Source organism: Rhinolophus ferrumequinum, chromosome 28, assembly GCF_004115265.2.
Source record: "Rhinolophus ferrumequinum isolate MPI-CBG mRhiFer1 chromosome 28, mRhiFer1_v1.p, whole genome shotgun sequence".
Taxonomy (NCBI): Eukaryota; Metazoa; Chordata; class Mammalia; order Chiroptera; family Rhinolophidae; genus Rhinolophus; species Rhinolophus ferrumequinum.
The window spans coordinates 6,723,409-6,744,420 of record NC_046311.1 but is presented as its reverse complement, the minus strand read 5'-3'; the positions used below and the strand labels follow the sequence as shown (position 1 = coordinate 6,744,420).

The 21,012-nt window shown below is 51.6% G+C and overlaps 1 protein-coding gene across 17 annotated transcripts in view; it reads left to right on the top strand.

Annotated features, from left to right (window-relative positions):
* Positions 1–18,831, top strand: part of AKAP13 (A-kinase anchoring protein 13) — a 309,763-nt gene extending 290,932 nt beyond the window's left edge. For 16 of the 17 annotated variants that reach the window (XM_033100202.1, XM_033100201.1, XM_033100203.1 and 13 more), the window contains 11 exons: positions 2,596–2,672; positions 3,234–3,415; positions 3,526–3,608; positions 5,976–6,170; positions 6,657–6,818; positions 7,243–7,313; positions 7,777–7,821; positions 10,414–10,464; positions 11,167–11,616; positions 12,999–13,332; positions 14,080–18,831. In XM_033100202.1, the coding sequence (XP_032956093.1) occupies positions 2,596–2,672; positions 3,234–3,415; positions 3,526–3,608; positions 5,976–6,170; positions 6,657–6,818; positions 7,243–7,313; positions 7,777–7,821; positions 10,414–10,464; positions 11,167–11,616; positions 12,999–13,332; positions 14,080–14,129 (1,700 nt within the window). In that variant the 3' untranslated portion in view covers positions 14,130–18,831. The remainder of the gene's footprint in view (positions 1–2,595; positions 2,673–3,233; positions 3,416–3,525; positions 3,609–5,975; positions 6,171–6,656; positions 6,819–7,242; positions 7,314–7,776; positions 7,822–10,413; positions 10,465–11,166; positions 11,617–12,998; positions 13,333–14,079) is intronic. The other variant, XM_033100192.1, reaches the window with a different exon arrangement.
* Positions 18,832–21,012: the final 2,181 nt, after the last annotated feature.

Below are 21,012 nucleotides of genomic sequence, written 5' to 3'. Positions count from 1 at the left end.
ATCATAAAAGATATTCATTTTCCATTTGCTTTTAATTTTGATTTTCCATATGATCAGCTACCTCAAGTTAAGCAAGTGATGAGCTTTGTTCATTTATCCGTACATTTGATTTTTCTTTTTTAATCATTGTTTCCGTCATACCTGCACTCACTGGGCCTGTGTGGCAGCCCCCACTTCACTGGGTAGCCTTGCGTGTTCCCACCCGTCCTCTGGCCTCTGAGCTGAGTACACGAAGCAGGAGAGCCCACTACTGTCCCCCACTGGCCTGACAGTAAGGTGGCTGAAATGTGTGCTTCTCTCGTCCCTGAGCTGTAAGTGGTGCTGTAGGTGACCGCTGTCAGAGAGGAAGCAGAGCCCAAACACTGAAGAAGTCCCAGGCCAGCAGCTCGTGGGAAAGGTGAAGGAAGCAGGCCGCCCGCTCAGCAGCTGGGGTCAGGCCGAGACACTTGTACAGAGGGGCTTGGGCCACAGTGGTCGGGCGCTAGCATGGAGGCCCGAGCGTAGGGTTGGGGACGGCACGAGGAGTGGCGTGTGAGTTACGCCTTGAAAGATGAGGAGGAGGGCGCTGGGCAGAACGGGCAGAGGGCGTGGAAGCGTGGAGTTGGACGGGTCTGGCACACGCGGGAAGGGGACAGTCGGGGCTCCCAGACAGGCGGCCGGTAAGTGGCCAGGAGGGCTGGGCCCGTGGGCCAGGTTGTAAAGGGCGCACGCGCCAGACTAAGAAGCTGACAGTGGATACTATGGATGGGGTTGGGGAACGGTGACAATGGGTTCAGTTTGGAGGGTTTTTAAGCAGGAAAGGGATACATTGTGTTATTTCTAGTACAATTCTATATACTAGAAACATTGGGAGCGGTTTAGAGTGCAGCAGGCGTCGGGGAGGTGACAGAAACGCAGAAAACCAGTGGCGCAGTGGTTCCGGGAAGAGCCACTCTGGGCCCGAATTCCCACAGGCAGCATGAAAAGGGGGGACAGGAAAACTCAGAGAAAAGAAACGTCCCTCCCGGCCACCAAGCAAATGTGCATCTCACTGCCCCGTGGTGAACCCTGAGGCCCTTCCAGCCCTGGTGCTCTGGGAGGGTCTAAGAACCTGGTTCCGGCGCCTCCCACACTGCTTCTTTGCACTGTCTCGGAGGCAGGCTGGCAGTTCAGAAGCACCTGCCTGCCCTTGTCGGGACCTGAATTTTCTAGAACTGCCACTGTCTGGAGCTAGCTCTTTATTCTTTCCTTTATACAGCAGATGATTTATTCATTCCCCATATAAAAACGAATCGATTCCAGATGTTGGAACAAAGTTGTGGTCAGGCTGATGGCGGAGCAATACGTTTTCTGGCCTGAAATGCCGCCAGTGGAGATAGGAGTTGGTGTTGAGTCATTCTTACCCCAAGGGAAGTGATGCCAAAACACCGAGTGCAGTGCGGGGTGCCCTTTGAAGGGGATGGGGTTTCTCTGATAAGCTGACATTGATCACATAAATTTCAGGATCCAATGAAATTGATACTTGTTTGTGTTTTAGACCTTGTTTTTTTGGAGGGGGGCAGGCACCTGAATTTATTTGAAAGTAAACTTAAAAGAAAACTAATGGTACTGCATGGAAAATTACTGTGGTCTAGGCTGAAACACTCTCCTTCCCTCGAAATCAGACGTCCTTGCTTCTGTTTTCCTCATAGCTTTGCAATGAGTTACACGGAGAGAAGATTCTAGTTGTGGCAGAAGTGGTAGAAAAGGCAGGAGGGGCCTGACCACCTAGGAGGGGCTGCATAAGTCAGTTCCATTTGTTCCCTCAAGGAATTGTAGGTTCTTCTTTTCAGAGAGAAGATGACACAGAGGGGCCAGCGTGTTAGACCTCGATAGATGGCTCACCTCCAGAGAGTCAGACTTGGTCCTTCAGGGAGTAATGGCGCACGTCACTTTGTACTCATAGAGCAGTTAGAGCAAGAATTTGTGACATTCTTTTGTCCTCGACCCAGCTAGAGATGTTCATCTGGGTTTGGTTTGGTTTTAACGGAGAAGCAAAGAAGGCTGTTTCCATGACACAGAGAGGCTGAGGTTGACTGATATAAAGACATTGTATTCACACGTATCTGTGAAATCAGAGGGCGGTGTGTGGCCGTTCTTGTTCTCTTGGGGGTGTGAAGATGACTACCTCTCATTAGACTTAGATATTTTTCTACATCACCTTTTGGCAGCTTTCCTGTCTGCTATCCCACGCTTTTCCCATTACTATAATCAGAAATTGAGAAACTCTATATCCTGAGTATTTTGTGGATTGTGTTTTCATTTCACATCTGTTAAAGTGCTGCTTTCTAACTTTACTGTTACAGTATTTTATTCTTAAAATCTTGCCTTACAAGATATATCTTTCTAGACTAGGGTACTTGAACTTTTGCAAGACAAGGCTTGGGTGCTAGATCCCATTTTTAAATGCCTCTAAAAATCTAATGACCAGATTTGCATCCTGCAGAAATGTACAATGATTGCCTTAGAGGAATATGTCTGATCCCGATGTGCTCTTTGGGGTCATATTGTTGAATTGCTAATAAAAGTGCTATGACTGTGCTTAACTCTTCTCTCTTTCCTTCTCCCACTTTACAGAGGTTCAAGCAGTTCTGCTTACTGACATTTTAGTTTTCCTTCAAGAAAAAGACCAGAAATACATCTTTGCGTCATTGGTAAGCTGAATTGTTACTCTCTTCTGTTTGTAATTAATAGTATTCCAAACAGCTAGGGGTAAGTACTGAGTGTAAATTAAACACTGTATTGCTGCTCTCCCACGTTCTCAGAATTAATTAGCTCAGGACAAATTCCTCTGCATAATTTATTACCCTTGCAAGCTTTTGTCCCAGCCTCTTTCCCCCAAAAATTATTTTTCTGCCACATTACAATCCTTTTGAGAGCCTTGGACATTTGATCACTGCAGTGTTTCTCACCCATTACGCCCCATAAATCATGCTAATTTGTAGTATTGCCACCCAGATTCTCTGAGGAATGGGGAAGGACTCAGCATGTAGAAAACATGACAAGAATCTTCCTAGCCATAAATTGTCATTTCCTTTTTGGAACTCTTTTTTCTGTTTGATAAATGTAAGTGAAATAACGGGATATTTCTCCTTATCCTACCGTGGGTTGAATCATATGCTCTTAAAAGGCATCTGGTCCCCTCGTAGGCTGAAGTTGCCCATAAGAGTTAGAATCTCGTGTGCATTTCTTCTGTCTGGTCTCGCCTTTTCCAGGACCAGAAGTCAACAGTGATCTCTCTAAAGAAGCTGATTGTGAGGGAAGTGGCACACGAGGAGAAGGGCTTGTTCCTGATCAGCATGGGGATGAAGGACCCGGAGATGGTGGAAGTGCATGCCGGCTCCCGAGAGGAGCGGGACAGCTGGATGCGGGTCATCCAGGACACGATCAATACCCTGTAAGCTCGGCCCACGGCCCCCAGCCTCCTCCCGCCTCTGATTCCATAGGACCCTCGGCAGTCCCCAGGGAATTCGGCATCTGAGGAATCTTTTGTTTTGCTTGTCTTAGGAACAGAGATGAAGATGAAGGAATTCCTAGTGAGAATGAGGAAGAAAAGAAAATGTTGGACACCAAAGCCCGGGAATTAAAAGGTAAAGCTGGGGTGGCCAGTTAGCTCAGTTGGTTAGAGCGTGGTGCTGATAACATCAAGGTTACCGGTTGGATCCCCGCATGGCCCACTGAGCTGCGCCCTCCTTAAAAAAAAAAAAAAAAAAAAAGTCCAAGCTATTGGAAGGGGCCTGAGGCCCTTGTTTGCGGGGTCTGCAGTGGCAGAAGACAATGATTTCCCCCAGCATCACGGCTAGTCCCCAGTTCCCGGCAGGCCCTGGGAACCCGGGAGATGCACTGCTTTTCACAAACGAGAAACCACATCTGAGCTGCCAAGGGTCCCGGCACAAAACGGCAGGAGAATGAGTCCGACCCTACGTCAAAGGAATATTCATTCTCCTGTCTCAGTGTCAGTGTTCTTGGACCCTGGTGACATTCTTTGTACTTTGTCACCAAAGAATTTGCAAAAACTCATGGCCACATCAAAGATTAAAACAAGAAGAAGGGAAAGGAACTTGAGGAAAAGAATTTTCCGGTGAATCTGTTTTTATCAGTTATTCCGGCCACTGCCTGCCACCCAGTCACAAGAGTTGGGAGGTGGTTCGGGGACATGTGTGCTTATTGCTTATGCTTGAGCATTATTTATTGAGTCCCTACTGTTTCAGGTGGTCTTGTCAGCAGCCCTGAAAGACGTGGATTCTTATCCCCATTGTGCAGATGAGAAAGCTGAGGCCCACGAAGGCCGAGCAGCGCAGGGTCCCATCCAGAGTTCCTGGTCGGGCCAGGCTTCTGCTCCCTGTGTCCCGCACAGCAGAAGGGCCTGCTTCCCTCTCTCTGCTGGTGCTTGGTTAATGTGCTTTGGGTAGGAATGAGGGCCAGAGTCAAAAAATGTCAGCCCCCAAGGAGTTTAGTGAGTCCTTCAAGCTGGACAGTGATAAGATTCTGTTTAGTGAGGGGGAAAAAGATGGACAGACTTAGACCAGAGCCAGATTTATTGGCCTGTGATGAGGTGGGCAGGGGTGGAACTTCCGTCTTTTAACATGTATGAAGCACCTGGCCGGGCATCCTGGGAGGTGCTGGGGATGCAGAGATTCCTGAGACAGAGTCCCTGCCATTGGGAAGCTAATGCTCTGGCAAGGGAGACACCCAGTGACGGGCCACCAAGTGGTTTCCAAGGCTGGAGGCATGTGTCACATCTGTTGGACCTACAAATCCAGCCTGTGGCACGTCGCCCAGAGAAGCCAGCACGTGAGCCACATCTGAAAAAAGTTACTTCACCAGACGAGAAGCATTGGATGGAAAAGGGGAAAGGCCTTGCCTTGTCCGCAGGAATGATGGGTTTGGTCTGCCGGGAGGGTCAAGGCTGTGATGGGAGGTGACACTAGGAAGACACCAGGTCTTAAAGGGCAACGAGGGAATCGTGTAATGTTTTTAGCAAAATTTCAACTTTAATTTTTAAAATTGATATTGAAGCCAACCGGGAGAATGGCTTGAGGGAGGAGAGGAGCCGTGAGGGTGGAAACTTCAATTAGGAGACGGGGGACAGTTTCAGTGAGAACCGGGGAGGGGATGGACGTGAGTAAGAAACAAGGAACCAGTGTGGGTGGTGGGCAGTGAGGACGTGAAATCTGTCCCGTCTCCAGCTTGGGTGCTGTTGACTGAGGAAGAGATCACGGGCTAAAGGGAGGAGGTGGGATGAAAGACTGGAGACGAGGTTTCGGACGTGCGGAGAACCAGGCGTCTAACTGCAGGTCACTGCCTGAGAGGGGGACCAGTGCTCAAAAAAGTGGGCAGCATTTGGGATGCTTTTACTGGGTTGTCAGCACGGAGGAGGCAGTTGAAGCCACGGCAGTGAATGAGATCCCCAAGAAGAAAGTGCGTAAGGGACAGACTGCAGCCCAGGGTTGAGCCAAGGGGGACCCTACATATCCCCTTGCAGATGGCACGTGTGTAAAGTGCTCCAAGGAGAGAGGGTGGTAGGAAGAGAACCTCAAAGGAGAGAGGAAAACAGTCGAAAGAGGAACCATCCCTGCTGGAAAGGATGGCATAAAAGACCTTATTGGATTCAGTAATGATGGGTGACCTTGGAAAGAGCAGACGCAGAGTGATGGGCAAAAGCCAGAGAAGAGGGGGTTGAGAAAGAAACTGAAGGGAGGGGAGTGGAAACACAGCGCCGGCTTGTTATGTCAGAAATTCCAGTGTTTGCCTAGAAAGACCCAGGATAGTTTCCCAGCTACAAATTATTACCACAAAAACTTGATACTGCCTTCATGATGGAAAAGAGAAGGCAGGGAAAAGGTTATGTTCTGTGTTGTCCCCTAAGTTACCACAAGGTGGCGATCGTGTCTTAGTCATCTCATGGTAATCCTCACCAGTCAAATCACCCGACCTTTTCTCCATCCACCCTGCAGAGCAACTTCAGCAAAAGGACCTGCAGATCCTCCTCCTGCTGGAAGAGAAGGAGATGATTTTCCGGGACATGACCGAGTGCAGCACCCCCTTGCCAGAGGAGTGCTCCCCCACTCACAGCTCTAGAATCCTCTTCCGCTCCAACACAGAAGAGGCTCTCAAAGGAGGACCTTTAATGAGAAGTGCAATAAATGAGGGTAATTTACATTCGGCGCGGCCCCCTCCTTATCTCTTCTGAGCGTGGTTTACGCACTAACGTCACCTGCCAGTTTTTGCTTTTTTATCATAAACAAAAGCACAAATCCAGGAAAGAACCTGAAGCAGTTATTTTGCTTTTGGAAGTTATAATCACGTGAGCCTCTTGTAGCCATTACCCGGGTCAGGGAGTAAAATGTCGCCAGACGCCCTAAGCCCTTCCATGTGTGCTGGACCCATTGCAGCTCCCTCCCTCCGGAAAGGACCAGATATCGTCAGTTTTATAGTCGTCACTTATGTGTCTGTGTGTTTTTTGGACAAGTGCCTATTCACAGGCAGTGTAGTTCAGTCTTGCCCGTGTCTTTTGATACACATTTTAAGATTCAATTTACAGGACGCTCCACCACGACCCTCTCTCTTCCACAGTTTATCTTTGAAAACTCGGATGTTTTTAACCTACAGAGTTTGCATGTTTCCTTCTTTTCCAGTGGAGATTCTTCAGAGTTTGGTGAGTGGAAGCCTGGGAGGCGCGCTTGGGCCGGCCGTGAGCAGCCCTGGGGAGCAAGAAGGCCCTGTGGGCCCCGTGTCCCTGCCCCGGAGGGCAGAGACCTTTGGCGGCTTCGACAGCCACCAGATGAATGCCTCCAAAGGTCAGTGGCTCTGAACTCACGTCTGCTCAGAGGCAGGCCATGGCTGTCACACGCAGCTCACGTGATCTGTACTCGGGGAGCTCCTTGTGCTCTGGGCCAGGCCATCAGTGTTTCCGTAAGATCTCACAGTGTGGCGCTGCTCACCTACTCAAGAGGCTCGCTCAGTGACACACTCATTTTGAATGATGAAGGTTTCCCTGGGATCTCAGCTAAGCTAAAGCCAATGGGAAAATAATACTCACTTTCTCTCCCCGCTTCTAGTTTTTCTGCATCAGTGAGATTATTAACCGTCACTTAGCTGCCCGTTCTTTGGCATTGGGAGGATTCAGAAATACCCTATCCCTAAGCTGTGTGTGCTGGGCTCTTCTCCTGGCTAAGCTGTTTCACAACTTTGAAAAACTGTGTTTGTTTGTTTGTTGTTTAGGAGGTGATAAGGAAGAGGGAGATGATGGTCAGGATCTTAGGAGAACAGAGTCAGACAGTGGTCTGAAAAAGGTATTTCTTTTGTAAAACACACTGTTTACGATTGCCTGAGCCTTTCCCTCTGATTTCATTACCTCTGAACTTAGTCCACTTTTGGCCCCATTTTGGATGCTGACGTGCTGTTTTTATTTCCGACTTTGTTTTAAGAAGAAAGCACATTAAACCCAGTACACTTAGGAGTCCCCACATTAGGACTCTCTGGCCTGCCGCTTCCGCGTCCCGTGTTCACGCTCGTAGCTCGGCCTCAGCCCTGGCAGGACCAGCTTCCTCCAGAGGTTTGTCTAAATGCCCCAAACCACCCTGAGCTCTGGAGGAGGCTTGAGTGACAGGTCAGCCGCAAATCTCATTCACCTGCAGTGGGAAGCTGTGGGGACAGGGCCCTGAGTGGATGCCACAGCATGACTCACACTCACTGAACATAATTTGTGTCTCGGGACCTTCATTTTTTTTGAAATGCATGTTTTCTGTTTTACAGGGTGGAAATGCTAACCTGGCGTTTGTACTTAAAAGGAACAATGAGGTAAGGACATTGTGAGCTGTTCATGAGTGTGACTTATAATTGCTGGGTTGGGAATACCCACTTTGTTCGCTGGAACAGACAGGCTGACTCCTGGCTCAGGCAGTGCCGGGTTGTCGTGTCCGTTACCCTGCCTGTCCCCTGGCCCCGGGGCATCATCTTGGCATCGCCTCCTAAAGTGGCCTCAGCTTCTGTCCAGGAGCCTCTTGCTTTCTCTGAACACGGACTGTGACGCCCCCTTGGTGGTGTCTCCAAGTCCATTCCCACTGAATAGAATTTGTGGCCTCCTTTCCTGTAACACGAGCCTGGGCCAGAAGCCACAAGCCTGGGACGTGGCATATTAACTCGTGGGTAACCCTGCGGAGTCATTTCTCGTCCTGCAAGGACCCGAGTTGAGTGTTTTCCTTGAGCACTGCTTCTCACTTGACACACGTGTCACTCTGAAGGTGGTCTTGCTGGCCTTGGTGGCCTGCTCAGTGACAGTCAGACTGTGATGCACGGCTTTTCCACCTCCCTTCAGCTGAGTGCCGCTGACCCCGCAGGATAAGTCCCTTCTGTCACTGGCTCCCCCTCTCCAGGGTCCCCTCTTAGGAAGTCCTCTTGGAGTGACGGCCCTCTCTACCCGTACTTGACTCTGAGCGTGTGATTCTGTGTGTGGCCGGCTGGAAGTACAGACACGACAGCAGCTCTTTGGGGCCACCTCTTAGGATCTTTGTGTTTCTTCTTGCTTTTAACCTAATATTTTAAATCCCTGAGGAGCTCTGGTTTGAAATTTTAAAATAAGGGATTTCCCCTAAAAACACAGAAGGATATTGTTTTCTGTTTATTGGCATGGACGTCCAAGTAGCGTGGAAGCCCCTTCACTGTTTATCCTTAAATCAAATAGACCTGCTCTCACATAGGCTGTTACTCTCTGTATCTGCTGCTTGAAAGTGAGCTCTTAGTTGATTTTTCCATTTGGCAACTTCTTCCCTTATATTTAATGAGAAGAGTCAGGTAGTAAATAGTGCAGGACAGTGTTTTCCAGGTATTCATTTCAGCCTGGATTATACACTATAGATGCTTGGGAGTCAGCGGCTCCTCTGCGATCTTCCTCCATTTCTCTCTCCCTCTCCCTCTCCCTCACCCACCTAAGAACACGCTTACATGAGAGGTACAATGTATTCTCAGGAGAGCTAAGCCTGATAATTGAGTTTTTTGTGTTTTAAGTATTATAAAAGGAATACATTTTCATGGAAGAAAATTTGAAAAATGTGCAATAATGTAAAAAAGGAAAATAATACAACCCCACCAGTGAAAAATAATTCCAGTAAAATATTCGGTATTTCTGTTTCCAGCCTTTTCTTCTACATAACACACATTCCTAGGTCTAAGTTTGTGAGCAATACAAATATCGTCCTATGCAGTTGGTATGCATTCTCCCTGGAGCGTCACACCCTGAAGTGTTTTTCTCTAAACACACCTTAGAAGCATTTCCCCAGAGCGTTTTCGTACAGACATGCTCAACCAGCTGCATGTTGTGATGTCTGTACCATCATTCACTTAATCTCTCCGTGGTCATTCTTTTTCTGCTCTTTTGCTTTTCGAATCATGCCCCTGAGAACGTACTTGTCCCTGCATTTATTACGTCCTCAGCTGCACACTGGTCCTAGAGACGAGGTTGTGCAGTGAGTTCCCCTGCCATCAGCACAGCATTTGTTTCCATCTTGCTTTCACCAACATCAGGAAGTTGCATTTTTTTAATTGACATTTTGTTGGTTTGATGAGTTCGAGTGGTATTTCTCTATTTTGCATTGATTTGACTTCAAATACAGTTGAATCATTTTTAAAATGTTATGTAATTGGCCATTGTATTTCTTCTTTTGTAAATTGCTGGATTTATAGTGCCTTGCTGTTGCTCTCCGAGGGTTTTGAGTCTTTTTTAAATCAAAGAGGTTTTCATTTCACTTTCTGTGCAGTTTGTCATTTTTGCCTTTTAATTTTAACATTTCATATAGTGACAGTTGAAGATTTGTGTATGTGTGGTTTTTTCCACTCCTTCTGTCTTCAAAAAGCCTTCCCTGTTTCAAGATCAGAAACACATTCTCCTATTTTCTTATAGCTCCTTTATGGTTCTGTTTTTTACATTTAAATTGAAATCGATTTGAATGTTTTTTGTGTCAGCCAGGCTCTTAATGTTTTCCAAAGATTTAGCCAGTTTTCTCAGAACAATTCACTGAATTTTCTTCCCTTCCCCATTGACTTAGAAATGCTACTTATATCATACACTAAATTCTTATGGTTTGCTTCTGGGTTTTCTGTTCTGGTGGTACATGTGTCATTTTTGTGCCAGTCGTTGTAAAGACCTGGAGCATTTAATACATTTTCCTGTGTGTTGATGGCCCTCTCCACACACAGTTATTGTGTTCGTTTGCTCGTGTTTTGTTTTTCTTTGCTGTGTGTACCTGCTTCTTGTCCTTGATGCTTTCAGTTTGAGAATAATTCATTGAAGCGCAAGCCCCTTGCTGTGTGTTAGGAGGTTATCTGGTCAGACGACCGGCATTGTGGGGTCCAGGCTTGGTCCTGACATGCCGTCTCCATTGTGTCCCTTGGCAGCAGGTCGTCCAGAGCATCGTTCATCTCCACGAGCTGCTTAGCACGTTGCAGGTATGTGCCTTTCTCTTTTACCCCTTCACTTATTTCTTTTGAGAAAAACAGTGAAGAACGCGTGGTGTTGGCGTGGGTCTTTGCGGTTACAGGTTGTTTATGGGTAAGTGGGGCCCTCAGTCCAGAGAATACTGGCTCTCGTGATGAGAAAGGTCACAGGATGCAGCGGGTGGAGTGCCATCGACCTTGTAAGACCACAGCCAGTGAGCAGATGGCAGGCGGTAGGGCCGATTGATGGCCCGGCCACAAAGCACTTAAGGATCATTTCAATGTAGAAAGGCTTTCATATGATTACAAGTTTCCATATTCCGTATGTCTCTGTGGTACTTGGGTTGGGTGGCCCTCCCAACACAGCGACTATTCAGTATTTTCTGGAACATCCTCCGGTTCTGCTCGCTTCCTTTCTTGAAGCGCTGTCTCATTCCTCCCCACCCCCGCCCGCAGCACACACACTCTCCCCCCCTCCCCCCCCAGGCAGGGCCGGTGCCTGCAGACAGCACAGGGCGGAGTTGGAGATGACACTGAGATCCCGCACGGTTGACATCCCTGTTTGTAACTGCCCGTGCTTATCCCGGAGCCTTTTGCCCACAGCAGCTTAAAACTAAGGGGCGAGTCGTGGTCTGTCTGGTGGCCAGTGCGCCCCGTGCAGGGGCAGGAGTCCGTGTCTCCCTCCTCCCGCCACAGTCGCCTCTCTCTCCTCAGGGGGTGGTGTCACAGCAGGACAGCTACATCGAGGACCAGAAGCTGCTGCTGACGGAGCGTGCGCTGACGCGGAGCTCGTCCCGCCCCAGCTCCCTCATCGAGCAGGAGAAGCAGCGCAGCCTGGAGAAGCAGCGCCAGGACCTGGCCAACCTGCAGCGGCAGCAGGCGCAGCACCTGGAGGAGAAGCGCCGGCGGGAGCGCGAGTGGGAGGCCCGCGAGGGGGCGCTGCAGGAGCGCGAGGCCCGGCTGGCGCAGCGCGAGGCGGAGGTGCGCCGGGGGCAGCAGGACCTGGAGAGGGACCGGGACGAGCTCCAGCAGAAGAAGGGCGCCTACCAGTACGACCTGGAGAGGCTGCGCGCGGCCCAGAGGCAGCTGGAGCGCGAGCAGGAGCAGCTGAAACGGGATGCGGAGCGGCTCAGCCAGCGGCAGATGGAGCGTGACGCCTGCCAGGTAAGGAGCCCTGGGCTGGGAGGGGCCCGCTGTCCCCGTCACTTAGGCCGGGTCACCACTGACAAAAGGAGGACCCCTCTGTGTCCCAAGCACCGGGAGAAACTTAGCAGAGAGAGAAAGCCTGTTTTACAGAATGTTTTTTTTTTACACTAAAGGGGCAGGTGAGGGGGTGAGTCTTTTTCTCCTTTTTGCACGTGTAAGAGGTGGACGAGGAGAATGGAAATGCTGGGGACTGGAGCTGACCGGCACGTCCCGCAGCCGTGAGGCAGAGTAGCCTCGGCGCGGCTGAGAATGGGGTCACCCAGCCGGGATGGCAGGAGCAACCCCTGTGCTCTGGGCCGCGGGGGAAACCCGAGCGGCTCCACCGCAGGGAGCCTGTGTGTGTCTGATGGGGAGAGCAGCAAGGTTGAGGGACTGCCAGACACAGGACGTGTGACTTGCTGAAAGGGCCCGTGTGGTGGGCTCGGGCGTCAGGGCCAGGGAGGAGCCCACGCAGCGCACGGGAGGGAGGCCGCGCGCTCTGTGGAGAGAGGAGGTTCGTGGTGGGGCGCGGTGAGGCCGTTCTCTTTCTGCTTGCTTACGTGGGAAGGCTTCCGGTTTTGCGGCTCGTGGACTCCCGAGTTTCTCTCAGTGAGATTCTGTGGCTATTCTGGAACACGGGCACTGGCAGATGGAAAGGCTGAGTGTGCACAGATCGCCTGCTTATGGATACTTATGTCGTGTTGCTGTTTGATTGATTGATTGACTTTGGACCATGATAGAAAATTAAACTGACGTCTTCCGGAAGGGGCCGTTTAGCTTCCTGCGAGGTCTTCAGATACATGGTGGGGAGCAGCTAATGGCTCTGAGCTGCGTCTTGTGACTCGGGTGCGTCCCTCCTCACCCCGTCACATCCGCGGGGCTCCCACGGAGGACGGCTCCGGCACCCAGAGCAGAGAGTAGGCTTCTCATCTTCACCCACCTTCGGGTTAGCCTGGGACTAGAATCTTGGTATAAACTCCACGCCCCACCTGCCCTCTAACCTGAACCGGCTTCTAGAATCTCTCAGTCCCCATATAATGACCTCCGCCCTTGTTTCTGCCGGGAGCGGCAGCTCAGCTCTTTTCTAAGCTGCCTCACCCAGGGTCCTCTTACTTCTTCATGACGCCTGACGTTAAGTGCGTGTAGTAAACATAGTATTTGTAACACTTGCATGGATGCTCCTTGGGGGAGGGCAGTAAACAGAACTGAGAGGGTCTGGATCGTCTCACGTCGCGCTCTGTGGCGTCTGGGGGCGAGGGTCGCGCCAGGCAGACCACCCCGTTCACCTCAGCCAGCACCCGTCGATGGGCCCGGGGTGCTGCCAGCCTCTGACTTAAAGCCCTTCTCTTGTACACGTGCAGGTGTCACAGCAACACACCAAGCTGCTGAGGATCCCGACCTTCTTGCCCAACCCCGAGGAGGTCCCCCTGTCACCCGCACCTTTGATAGCCAAATCAGGGTCACTGGACTCAGAACTCTCAGTGTCCCCAAAAAGGAACAGCCTCTCTCGGACACAGAAAGATAAGGGGCCTTTTCACATACTGAGCTCCACCAGCCAGACCAGCAAAGTGCCAGAGGGGCCGAGCCAGAGCCCGGTGTCCACCCTCTCCTCCACACGCCTGTTTGGATTAGCGAAACCAAAGGACAAGAAGGAGAAGAAGAAGAAGAGCAAAGGCGGCCGCGCTCAGCCCGGGGGTGAGTGACACACCCGTGTCCCTGCGTCCTGAGGAGGGGTAGATGGGAGTGGCGTGAGGCGGGTTAGAAAGGCGAGCCGTTCAGGCGTGTGAAAGCCAAACTGTTCCACTTCTCACCAAACCCACGTGCTCTGCCCGCCAGCACTGCTGCACTTGCAGTGTGACACTAATTCCACGAGCCTGTCAGAGCCCAGTGTGTGGCACCTGTGTGCAGAGTAGAGCGCACGCTTCGTTTCCAGGCATTTCCTACCCGAGTAAGGGACCCACACCCCCCGGAAGGAAGGCTTACACCTTCCCTGCCTCCCCAGTGGTAACTGGTGCCCAGTGAGCATTTCCCGAGATCCGATTGAATCCTCCAAGTGACTGGAGGCTGCGGGGCTGACTCCAGGGGAACCTGGGGGCCCGAAGCTCAGCGAGAGTAACTGGTGCTCGGGATTCATCACACTGAGCAGCCTCCGGGCTCGGGTGCCACCTGCGCTTAAGGCCCCCTCGCCCCTGCTCTTCCCTTCCTTTTCCTGACCTGCTTATGAATGGAGCGTCCCTGCTTCTGCACAGTTCAAGGGAACAGTGGACACTGAACCCTGTTACTGAAGCCGTTAGGGAACCCATCCTGCAGGCAGGTGATGGCCCACCAGCCCGTCATCTGTTTAGCATCCCAGAAGACTTGAGTTTGGGCCCGAAAAGAGGGAGTTAGGTGAAACGAGCAATTTTTTCAGACCTTCTTTTTCCTTGGTCTCCCGTCTCGCAGATGGCCCTGTGTCAGAAGTGCCCACAGAGGGTGAAGAGATCTTCTGCTGACCCCTTCCTCTGCTGGCCGTGTCAGCAGCCCCACTCCCTGCTCTTCCTGCGTGCCCACTCGCTCACACGGACACCCGTGCTCTCAAGCGTCCGCTCCTCCGCGCTGTCCCCGGTCCTGGGCCAGACGAACACGTGGTCCTGAGCGCCAGGGTGGGTAAGGAGGCCCCGGATTTGTGACTGCTGGTGAATTGCGGGTCGGGGCCGGCCCCACTGAGGGTGTCGCGCCGAAAGTGACGGCCCCCGAAGTCCAGGCGATGGTTTTGGACAAGTCAGGAATTCCTGAAACCTGAATGTTTCCAAGTGAGGTATGACACGCCGGCTGTCTTTATTTGGGGAACACAACGAAAACTCATGCAGCAGGTAGTTTGGACTTGATGTGTGTACACATACGGTCACCCGTCCGTGTGTCCACGTGGGCTATGGCAGAATTATGCACGGTCTGTCCCAAATGCCTGGTCAGCTGAGCTCGGCGCAGGAGGTACTGCCTGGTCCCGCTCAGGTGGCCTCACCCCTGCCCGCCCACACCTCACCCCTCTCCACCTACACCCCTCCCCGTCCATACCTCACCCCTTTTTGCATGTGTCTCTCGTTTCATTGTAGAAGGGATGACAAACATTTGTGAAAACCAGTGAGAGAAGGTTTTAAAAAGCATACGATCTGCACCATCTTGATTTTGGGGTTTGAGTCACATGCACACACACACAAGGTCTAATTTCATCGTTCAATCCCAGAAGAAATCCTATGCTGGCTTTCTCAGGTGTTTGCCCACCAACTCTGGGCACAGATGAAGTAGAGGCCTCCTCACCATGACCTCTGCCGTGTGACACTTTTTGGTTGTCACTGACCATTCAGAAGTGGCCACGGCCTCCTGGCAGTATTCCTGAGACTTGGTGACGGCTGCCCAAGGGAAGCTGGGTCTGCCTGCCCTCCATGTGGGAGCCAGGGGGCCCTGTCCGCCGCACCACCAGGGGCCACCTGCTTCCCCTGCAGTGATGTTGTCCCCACCCCTATACTCAGTGGGACAACTGGCCGAGAAGTAGGTTCAGGTGAAGGTGTTAAGCCCGTACAGTGGTTTCCGCCAGTACAGGCGACAGAAAAGGCAGGCCGGAAGGTGTGGCGTGGGAGGGTTCTCCTTCGGTCAGGAGGCGTTGGCAAAATTTAATTTCTAAAACATTTTTTAAAACCTAACGGTCAATTGGTTATTCTCCTCTCCCCCTTGAAAATGCCTCAAATGCTGCCTGTGTTTTCTGTTCGTTTTTTCTCTCCTTTTTCCTGCTGTGTTTTGATCTGCATTTGCTCGCAGCTCGTCACCAGCTGGTGGATGCAGGACGGTTCGTGAGAGCTGGGCCCCTCCGGCCCCCACACAGCTGCCACAGCGGTCGCTCCCTGTGAGGGGAGACCCTGGGAGAGTCTGCGCTTTACCTGTGGCCTCCGCTGCCTGCTTTTTGCCCCTCAGGAGCATGGGTCTCTGGACATACTTTTTAAAAAACAAAAAAAGCTGTAACTTGGTGCTCGTTGATGAGTTGCAAGCTGGTCTTGCACAGGGAGATATTTATCTTTCAGTTTATTTGAAAGAGGTCTGGTTTAACATTGTTAGCTTAGATTTGTTTTATTTATTGTGTGTGTGTGTGTGTGTGTGTGTGTGTGAGAGAGAGAGAGAGAGAGAGAGAGAGAGAGAGAGAGAGAGAGAGAGAGAGAGAGAGAAGGGTAACACACCAGCCCCAAACGGTTTCAGCCATCTGATCACTGCAGAGTAAACAGCCAGCCGCTGCTCTGTGTTTGTCCAAGTGCCGTGAAGGCCCAAAAGAAGTTAAGTCTGGAGAAGGGGTCCTTTTCCTTCCTGCCTCCCACCCCATGTCATTCTTTGATCGAGGGACGTCTTGCTTGAGAGTTAAGCAGCTCGCCACCTATGAGCGATATATGCCTGTTTTTATCACGGAGATTTCTTACCCTTCAGTACTAGACTTTAGGAACAAACTCAGCTGATTTTCTCTTGAAACCATGTGTCCCCCCTCCCTGACCCCCAAAATCCCTAAACAGCAAAAAAGCTAAGATGCTTCCTTTACCTGATCCCCCAACAGCTCCGTCTGGTTCTCAGAACTGTGTGGAGTTCAGCTGTCTGTCCTTGTCACTTGCTCGAGTTACCCCGACACTTGACGTCCCCCAGAGAAGCACTCTGCCAGAAAGGAGGGCCCTGGCAAATGCAGACAGACCCACGTCCTTCCTCACTGGGTCCATGGGAGCCAGGCCGCTCTGTGCTTGCAGCAGGAAGGGCTTCGTGCCAATGAGATTTTCTGTCACGTACGCTCTTCACAGAAGTGCCGTGGACACTGAGTTCTGGGCTTGGCTGCACAGCTTGATTTCAGTTTCAAACTGTCTTTTACTCCCAGCTTCCTGTAATGTTGAAGCTGATTTGGTGGTCTTGGTGGCAGTTTCTGAAAATGGGGATTCCACCCCCACCCCCACCCACTTAGGTTTGGTCAGGTTGTGGTTGGACAAGTTTAGAATCAGAATCAGAAGGTAGGCTCCTGCTTTGCTCAGACCGCCCACCTTCACCGAGAACGTGGTCCGCAGCACGAGAACCACTTCCCAGGTCCGCGCTTCTCCACGCCGCGGCTTCTCTCCCCTTTGCAGTTGAACTCAGGGGTCACTGCTGTGCTTCGGGCGCTTCCTGGGTTGTTCCCGCTGTGCTTGGGACTTTGACGGCTGCCCTGCCTCTGAGTCTAAGCCCTGTTGGTGTCTGTCCGGTGAGAAGGGGCCGTCTTCTAGGGTGGCTCAGATTCAATTCCCCGTGGTGTCCCCTCCCTAGGAAGCCATGCTTCTCCATCAAACCCAAGAAATCCGATGCCCAGCATTGTGTTTTAAGTTTTGGGGGGACAGATGGAGACACCATCCAGAATCCCCAGGTTTCCAGAATCTAATGAGTTTTCTGGAAGGAGGCTGTATCTTCTCTCAATTATATCATCTCAGCAGTTGTCATCCTAATTGGGTGGCATGTGCACTTTACATGCTGTCATCAGCTGGCTTCATTTTTATGACAATCAACTGTGTTACCTGTTTCCTTTTTTGAAAATGGAGAGGGTTACAAAACATGCGCGTTGCCCTCAGGCAATGTTGCCCCCGCCGACATTCCGTCCTCTACCCCAGTGAGAGCTGTGGGCAAATCCAGAGAAAAATGTTTCATTTTCTGAGAAGGTACGAATCTTACCTTTTTTCCTCTTACGTCTCAGGGGAATACCACTGAAAGTTGTCCTTTTGCTCCCTTTGTTACCTTCCCAAGCCCCTGGCCCTACCAGTAGTGACGCACAAATCTTGTAGACCCTCGGGGTTTGTTGGACCGTTATTGGTGGGGGGAGACATAGTGCGGAGGGATTTCAGAAAATAGGCTTCACCTTAAATCCAAGGTAGAACCATATCCATGACCTTAGGGCCAGAACCTGACCCGGAAATTGCTGTTTACAGAAGTACTTGATATTCCTTCCTTTTGTCTCCAGGGTTCCTTTTCTAAAGCCTGTTCTTTCTCCCCAAGGACTTTGGCATTGGCGGGCAGTTTACTCCGGTGTTGACGGGTGGCCACTTGTGCCCAGAGGACAGCCAAGCCCGGGAGGGGTTAGAGAGACAGTCCTGGCGAGTGGGCTCCAGTGGCCATAACGAGGGTGGCTTGGAAGGGACACTACCCAAGGGCATCCACCCCCCGTGCTTGGACTCCTTGGAATGTGGAACCCAGAAATAAGCCCGTAGATTAACCTGTGCAGGGGCGAGAGGTGTGTGGCTTGCCTTCCTTCAGGAGTGTTGTGACAACATGACTGGGGTCGGTCCCAGCCCAGCGCTTGCTCTAATTGACCCCCACCCCCCATGAGACAAGGAAAGGGGCAGTGTTTGTTTCAGTTTGGTTCTTCCTTTTTCTTTCAATGCAGCATAACATTCTCAGTTAAGCAGAGCTTTGGAATCTGCTCCCTGCTGGCCAGGTGTGAAAATGAAAAGCAATTTTAATGCTACCATAAAGGGGAAAAAAGGGGCGCGTGGGAGACAAAACAAGGACTTCTTTCCATATCCTGATCTGATTGAAGTTGTGAAACGATGGACAGGCCTTGAATTATTTCTCCATCTTGCTAAGGTATAAAGATGTGCAGACCCAAATGGTTCAACTCTCCTGCCCAGGCCCGGCTGACCTGCTTCAGACACCCGGTCTGAGCCCTGCAGGGGTGGGGGCTCACTGCCTCTGTGCACCCCAGGTTTTCACCCTGCTTGAACTCCTCCACCTTTTGCTGCCGCCTGGCAGGGTGGGTAATGGGAGCTCACTGACGGGACTCGCCCTGTGGTCACGGTTCAGCCTGTGGTTTCCTGTGTGTCACTTACCCCGTGGGGGAGGGGCGCGGGGAGCCGCAGGACGCACAGGAGGTGATTCCGTACCTCATACCTCTGCTTTCCTTCGTTGTTTCAAACGCTGTATGAATATTTCTGTGCTAAATCCTATTAAATAAAAAGGGGTTAAACCCCAGATGCTGTATATTGATTTGTAATTATGTATAAAGTAAAGCAGTTTCGAACTGTAAAGATTCTTTTCAGTGTGTTTTCTGGAATTTTCCCACAACATACTGGCTTTGTATTTTATTTATCTTCCTGTCTAGTTACTAGCTCTGGACTCTTGTAAAGTCCCCCTCGACCCTTTCAAAAAGAATAAATGTCCTTTACATCTTGACTGTGGCTGTGATGTGTCCCGCGTTCCTGTCCCTGTGCGCTTCCTGGTAAAGGGGGTACCCCCTCCCCAACTCGAAGGACAGCCTTCTCCCCAATGAAACCTTATTTCTGTACTTGTGGGAACAGGAATCCGGAGATCCTGAAGCTCTAAGCAGGTACATGGGGGAGGGACTCCCACCCTTTCCTGCAGCAGGGACCCAAAACCCGGGGATACCAAGGCAAACTATTTCCAGTTAAATCAATGAAGTAAAAAATACCCTTTGCCATAGACTCTACGACGTATAAAGATTAGTGTTCATTTGCCTTTCTTTGCCAACGTTCTTCACACCATCCCACCCCCAAAGAAAGGAAATTGCCAAAAAGCGATTCAGGAAGAAAAATCTTACTCGAATGGAGCTCCCCAGGGACTTCCAGGAGCTGATGGCAGAATGCCGGGCCTCCCAGAGGTGCTGAAACGCACAGCAGGAGCTGTTGATCACCCTGCCTGGGGAGCCTGTGACCCCTTTTCTAAGCTGCTGGCTGCGTACCATTGACGTCTGAGCCCCTTAAATCCCCCTGGCCCTTGGGGACTGCTACATGGTGTCATGCAAAGCTACCTGGGTTCCTGGCTCTGCCACTTGCAGCTCCCCACTCAACAACGGAAATGAAAGTCCCGCCGGAGTGCCAAGTCTCTTCTTCAGTGAATTTGGACGTGGACCAATTTCTTAGAGTCTTTTGTAGCCTTGGCAATAGCTGCGTCCCCAGAAGCCAGTGGAACACTGGTCCCTTCTCATCAGCTCCCTGCCCTCGGCTGTCACCAGCTCTAGCACTCCCCTGCCCCACAGAGCCAGCAGGGCCAGGAGAGCAGTTCCCATGGCCTCCCACTGTCGCTGGGCCTGAGCCAGGGGCAGGCTCTGCCTGGGCAGCAAGGAGAGGGAGCACGTTCCATCCATCCTTCCAGAAGAACAGCAGAGGCACAAAGCGCTCAGGCTTCCAAGGAGACTGGACTGCCTGCCATTCGACAGAGCAGTGGGCCCTCGCCGGCTCCGGAGGGAAACTGCAGAGGGTCCTCTGCCACAGTGCAAACCTGGCCGCTGCGTGGCTTAAATAAAAGTGTTTTCTGTTTGCAGATCCCACGCCTGAAAGAGAGCCCGGCCATGTGGGAGACAGGCACCTACCACCTGCCTCAGGATGGAGTTTGCAGCAAAGGCTCCGCCTGGATAGGACGTGGGGTAATTAATGCCACAGGACAGAAACCCAAGAATATTAGGATGCTAAAAAGTCCAGCAGAGAGTTGGCAGAGAAAGGAGAAAATGCAGTATACAGGTTTTGTTCTTTTCCTTCGAAGCAGTAACAAGCAGAAGCAACCTGAGCTGAGCTGCAGGCCTCAGAAATAAAATCAGGAACTGCTTTCACTGGGGGATCTGTCACCTCATCCCCAGAGCAGCCTTGGGTAATGGGCGCCACCTCCATGGGGAGAAGCACCTCTGAGAGTTTGTTCTTGGATTCTTAGGCGATTCCTTTTTCCTTAAAATTGCCCCCATTTTTTCAGGGGCCTCAGGTCACCCAGAGGGTGATGAGGTCATGCAGTGGGTACCACTCTGCCCCCGCTGTGGGTGTCCTGAGAGGAGGCGCAGTGAGAAAGGGGGTCAGGGTTTGGGAGGTGTTGGGGTGCGCTCCAGTTTCGGGGATGTGGCTTGCCGGGCCCCCCTGCCCTCCCCACGCCCACCCAGCCCCAAGTCTCCAGCTGCTTTGGGTATCCAGGCTACAGCCTGGCCCAGTCCCAGGCCGCTCCTTTCTAGGCTAATTGCTGCTGTTCGCTGCTAGAAATAGTCCCCACTGAAGTCTGGGCTGCCCTTCCCTCCCGCAACCTTTGTAAAACTTCCCTTCTTCCTGGGAAACGGATGGGAGGGGAGAGGGCCCCTGGAGGGTCTGGGGGGAGAACGCCTGGGGGAAGGGGAGTGACGGAAACTGGCTCCTGGGAACAGACCAGCTCAAAGCCAGCCCTGCTCTGCTCTCCCTCCTACGTTGCCCCTTCCCTTTGAGGGGCCCTGAACTTCCCTCCCCACCCCCAGCCTGGGAGTTGGATCTGGGCGGTTGCCGGGCCAACTTCATTCTTCCCAGCCTGGCCACCTGAAACAATGCTCCCTGCACCCCGAGCCTGGCTGGTGGAGAGGAGTTTGGGAGTGGGCCAAGCCAGGCT